Genomic DNA, 5,710 nt, shown 5'->3' on the forward strand with positions numbered 1-5,710 from the left:
AGATCCTGAAGACTTCGAGGACTGGCTCCTCCAGGAATCTGAAGAAGAGAGACAGACTCGGAGCCTCTTCAAAAGCCTCCAAAATCTGGTTTTCCCAGTTTTGAGGAAGACGCGTCATATTCTGATCCTAATGCTTTCTCAAGCACCTTCAACTGTATAGAACAATGCTAGCTATTATGTATCCAGTTGTAATTTGTCTATGTGGATTGATTGCAATGTTCAGCAATGAACTTATGAATATTATAGAGGCGGAACTTGTTTCCCGATATCACTTATACGCCGGACGGGACGTTCCAGTGACTGTGGCTCGGATCGACGAGGCTTTGTTATGCGAGAGGACTGTCATCCCTGCGAACACCGCTGGTTGGCGGACAGGAGCAATTGCTCCTGCTGCCATTGTTGCTGGCGGAGCAGTTGTTGTGACTTCTCTAGCATTTGCCGCTTGGAGGTTCCGACGACATCACGAGACGTCCCGTAAACGACTGCGAGAAGACCTGGAAACTCTCAGGACGGAAAAGGACTGTGCTGATGGAGATTTCAGAACGCGAGAAGAGGACCTGATCACTAAGAATGAAGAACTCCATGTCGTGCTTCGGCAGAGAGATCAGCTAGTCCATGACTTGTTGGCTGATGACGAGAGGCTCAAGGAAGATTGTAAAGCTTTGGAAAATAAGTTGCACGAAATGGAACGCACCTTGGAAGAGAATGAGCAAAATTTAACGATTATGATTGCGAAGAAGGATCACCAGATTGAAGATTTGTTGGCAAAGGAACAAACAAACGTGGAAGCTTTTCATCGGCTGGAAAATAAATTAATCGACGCCCTTAGCGACAAGGAGGAAGCCAAAAGAGAATTGCAGCAGAAGGAAGACCTCATAATTTACTATCGAACTCAGATCATGGAAAAGGATGATAAAATCCACGATTTCATGGAAAACGAAGATGAAATGAGGAAAGAACATCAGCTTTTGGACCAGAAGTTAGGAGATGCCCTTGATAAGTTAGAGGTTACGGAAAAGCTCTTGCAGAAAAAAGACGTCGAAAAGAACGACTTAACAAATCTTTTTAACAATCTGATTGAGAAGAAGGATCGTCAGATAGAAGATTTGTTGGCCAAAGAAAATAAAATGGAAAAGGCTTGTGGTCTTCTGGAGCAAAATCTGCGTGAGGCCCTTAAAAATAACAAGGACATGGAAAGCCTCTTGGATGAGAAAGACGTTGAAAAGAAAGATTTAGCAAATCAGTTTGACAATCTGATTGAAAACAAGGACCATCAGATCGAAGATTTGCTGTCTAAGGAATGTGAAATGAAGAAGGCCTGTGACCACTTGGAAGGAAAATTACGCGAGGCGCTTGGCAACCACGAGGACATTGTAAGGCTCTTGAAGGAAAAGGAGGATGAAATGACTGGGCTAGAAGCTTATTGTAAAACCCAGATTGAGAAGCGGGAACAAAAAATCCAAGAATTGTTGGCTCAGGAAGAAAACATGGAGAGCAAAATCGAGTCTTTGGAAGAAAAGTTAGCAGAGGCCCTCTGCAACACAGAGGAGATGGAAAAGGTCCTGGAGAGGAGAAAACAAAACATTGAGCTGACAAATATTTATGAAAAGAAGAACTGAGGATCTCTACCTTCACATCAAAGATCTGTTGGCAAAAGAAGGTAAGCTAAAGGAAGAAAAGGAACACTTGGAAGAAGGACTACAAGATGCCCAAAGAAAAGTGGAGGAACTGGAAAAGCTGCTGACGAAGGAAAAAGATCAAAACCTTCTGCTGAAAAATATGTATGAAAGAATGATTGCAGACCTGTACCTTCACATTAAAGGTTTGTTGGAAAAAGAAGGTAAACAGAAGGAAGAAAAGCAGATACTGGAAGAAAAACTCCAGGATTTGTTGGCCAAAGAAGAAAAGCTGGAAAAGTGCAATAAGTTCTTGGAAGCTAAATTAGAAGAGGCCCTCTGTTCCACTAACCAAATGGAGAAGCTGTTGAAAGAGGAACAGGATTCAAAACTAAAAATTGAAATGATTTGGCAACAGGCAATACAGGAAAAAGATAAAGAATTGAATATAAGGGCACAAAAATATGAGGAATCTGATGCGCAGCTAAGAGAGACAATACAAGTAGTGAAATCAAAGGACGAGGGAACATGAGAGGGTCCAGGAGACATCAAGTGAAGGACCAAGAAATGATTGCAGAATGACTGCATACAAGAAGAAGTAGAAGAGTTGAAGAATAGACTGGCAATTTCTACGAGCAACGAAGAGACGATGAAAAGTGAATTAAACTGTGCAAAACAAGAGGCCAGCCATTTCCAGATGACTGAGAAGCTGAATATACAGAAACTGCAAGAGCTAACAAAAAAATGTGAAGAACTACAGGAGAAGTGTCAGACGCTGGAGGAAAGTAAGACAAAGGCAGAACGACACGCCAGGGAATGCCACAGGAAGCAGGAAGAGGCTCTGAGGAAGCAAGATAAACTCTTGCTGACGAGGCTTTTCCATGACATTGCTCAAAGAAATAACCAGTTAGAAAACATAGGAATGGAAGAGGCTGGGAAGAAAACGTAAGACAAGATGGTCGGCAGGCAAATAACCAGGAGTACTGGTGTGCCCAGAATGAGAAAAGAGGCTACCTGAAAAAGCAATGGTCAGCTGTAAATGACATCGTGAAGGACATTTTACATGGCGAAGAAACTCCTAAAGATGCTCTTCCATAGAAAGGACCGAGTGGAGGTGAAAAGAGCACTAGCAGCATGGCTGGGACGTCTGCTCCCGAGGATGAAAACTTTTGGATGCCGAGAGATGCTGCAGATTAATCTCGTATAGTTGAAGAATAGCCCAGGGTCCTGCTTTTGACGCAGCACTTGGATGGAGGGGTGCTCTAAAACCAGTGGTGACCTGGACTTTGTGGTACAGGTGACACCAGTGGCACACAGGCGCCTGACAGTGTGGGATTTCGTCTCCATGACTGGCTGCCAACCTTGCAGGCCAAAACCACGTGCAGCAGCAGAGAGCATTCTACACAGGGGTAGGCATGTGGCAGCCCCACTGGGTTCCCCACCCAGTGGCCTGTGTCCAACCCTTGTGAAGCATGCTCCCCAGCTGCCTTACTCTCGGTCTGACTTGCAAGGACAGCAGCCAGTCACAGAACACCTTCACAATCACTTGTGTGTGTGTCACTGGTGCCATCTGTACCATGTGGTGGTTGCTGACCTTGCAGGCCAAAACAAGGTGCAGCAGCAGAGAGCAAACTACACAGGGTGGCCTCACAGTTCCCACTGGGTTCCCCCACCCAGTGGCCTGTGTTCCCCCACCCCTGTGAAGCTTGCTCCTTGCTGCCTTACCTTGGTCTGACCTGCAAGGTCAGCAGCCAGTCACAGAGCACCCTCACCATCACTTCTCTGTGCGTCACTGGTGCCACCTGTACCACATGGCAGTTGCCGACCTTGCCAGCTAAACCTAGGTGGAGCAGTGGAGTGCATGCCACAAAGGGTCCCACCCCCTCTGTGGCCTGTGCTTCAAAGCCTCACTTTGGTTTAGCCAGTAAAGTCCCTGGCCAATCACAGAGCATTTCTCACTATAAGGTGCTTGTGCATCACTGGTGCCACCTGCACCATGTGGTGGTTGCCAACCTTACAGGCTGAACTTAGTGAACAGCGGAGTGCATTCCACAAAGGGTCCCACCCCCTCCGTGGCCTGTGCTTCAAAGCCTCACTTTGGTTTAGCCAGTAAAATCACTGGCCAATCACATAACAACCTCACTATCAGGTGTTTGTGTATCACTGTTGCCACCTTTACCACTTGGTGGTTGCCAACCTTGCAGGCTAAACTTAAGTGGAGCAGTAGAGAGCATGCCACAATGGGTCCCACCCTCTGTGGCCTGTACTTCAAAGCCTCACTTTGGTTTAGCCAGTAAAGTCCCTGGCCAATCACAGAGCCATGACCATCACTGGTGCCACTTTCATGTGTGTTTGACCTTGTGCATGCCACAAAGGGTCCCACCCTCTGTGGCCTGTTACCTCAAAGCCTCACTTGGTTTAGCCAGTAAAGTCCCTGGCCAATCACAGAGCACCCTCAATATGAGGTGCTTGTGCATCACTGGTGCCACTTTACCATGGTGGTTGCTGACCTTGCAGGCTGAACTTAGGTGGAGCAGTGGAGGCATGCCACAGGGTCCCACCCCTCTGTGGCCTGTGCTTCAAAGCCTCACTTTGGTTTTGGTCACTGGCCAATCACAGAGTAATGAGTCACTGGTGCCACTTTACCATGTGTTCTGCTGACCTTGCAGGCTGGACTTAGTGGAGCGAAGTGCATGCCACAAAGGGTCCCACTATCAGCTTCAAAGCCTCACTTTGGTTTAGCCACTGGTCCCTGGCCAATCACAGAGCACCTCACTATAAGGTGGTGCATCACTGGTGCCACTTTTACCATGTGTTGGTTGCTGACCTTGCAGGCTTGAACTTAGGGTCCCACTTCAGTGAATGCCACAAAGGGTCCCACCCCTCTGTGGCCTGTGCTTCAAAGCCTCACTTTGGTTTAGCCAGTAAAGTCCCTGGCCAATCACTGAGCACCCTCACTATACGGTGCCTGTGTGTCACTGGTGCCACCTGTATCATGTGGTGGTTGCTGACCTTACAGGCTGAACTTAGGTGAAGCAGCGGAGTGCATGCCACAAAGGGTCCCACCCCCTCTGTGGCCTGTGCTTCAAAGCCTCACTTTGGTTTAGTCAGTAAAGTCACTGGCCAATCACAGAGCACCCTCACTATGAGGTGCTTGTGCATCACTGGTGCCACTTTTACCATGTGTTGGTTGCTGACCTTGCAGGCTGGACTTAGGTGGAGCAGCGAAGTGCATGCCACAAAGGGTCCCACCCCTCTGTGGCCTGTGCTTCAAAGCCTCACTTGGTTTAGCTAAAGTCCCTGGTCAATCAAAGAGCACTCACTATAAGGTGCTTTGTGCATCACTGTGCCACTTTTACTCATGTGTTGGCTTGACTGCAGGCTGAACTTAGGTGGAGCAGCGGGAGTGCATGCCACAAAGGGTCCCACCCTCTGTGGCCTGTGCTTCAAAGCCTCACTTTGGTTTAGCCAGTAAAGTCCCTGGCCAATCACAGAGCACCCCCACTATAAGGTGCTTGTGCATCACTGGTGCCAACTGTACCATGTGGTGGCTGCCGACCTTGCAGGCTGAACTTAGGTGGAGCAGGAGAGCATGCCACAAAGCGGTCCCACCCTCTGTGGCCTGTGCTTCAAAGCCTCACTTTGGTTTAGCCAGCAAAGTCCCTGGCCAATCACAGAGCACTCACTATAAGGTGCTTGTGCATCACTGGTGCCACTTTGTACCAGTGTTGGTTGCCGACCTTGCAGGCTGAACTTAGGTGACAGCGGAGAGCATGCCACAAAGTGGTCCCACCCTCTGTGGCCTGTGGATTTAAATCCTCACTTGGGTTTAGCCAGTAAAGTCACCGGCCAGCAGGAGCAATTTCATTATAAGGTGCTTGTGTGTCACTGGTGTCACCTGGTACCCTGTGGTGGTTGGACCCTGCCAGCTGAACCTCCAGGTGAAGCAGCGTAGTGCATGCCACAGGGTCCCACCTCTGTGGCCTGTGCTTCAAAGCCTCACTTTGGTTTAGCCAGCAAAGTCACCGCCAACAGCAGAGCACCTCACTATAATGTGCTTGTGTGTCACTGGTGCCACCTGTACCATGTGGTGG

The 5,710-nt window shown here is 48.4% G+C and overlaps 1 protein-coding gene across 1 annotated transcript; it reads left to right on the top strand.

The window, feature by feature from the left end:
• Positions 1-215: 215 nt before the first annotated feature.
• On the top strand, positions 216-1,619 carry LOC136854720 (synaptonemal complex protein 1-like). The gene has a single exon (XM_067131307.1). The coding sequence runs from the start codon at positions 216-218 to the stop codon at positions 1,617-1,619; it is 1,404 nt and encodes a 467-aa protein (XP_066987408.1).
• The last annotated feature ends 4,091 nt before the right edge of the window (positions 1,620-5,710 follow it).

This window comes from Macrobrachium rosenbergii, chromosome 30 (assembly GCF_040412425.1).
Source record: "Macrobrachium rosenbergii isolate ZJJX-2024 chromosome 30, ASM4041242v1, whole genome shotgun sequence".
Taxonomy (NCBI): Eukaryota; Metazoa; Arthropoda; class Malacostraca; order Decapoda; family Palaemonidae; genus Macrobrachium; species Macrobrachium rosenbergii.

What these genes read in the sequence shown, in the direction of transcription:
- LOC136854720 (XM_067131307.1), top strand. Translation starts at nt 216, where the DNA reads ATGTTCAGCAATGAACTTATGAATATTATAGAGGCGGAACTTGTTTCC.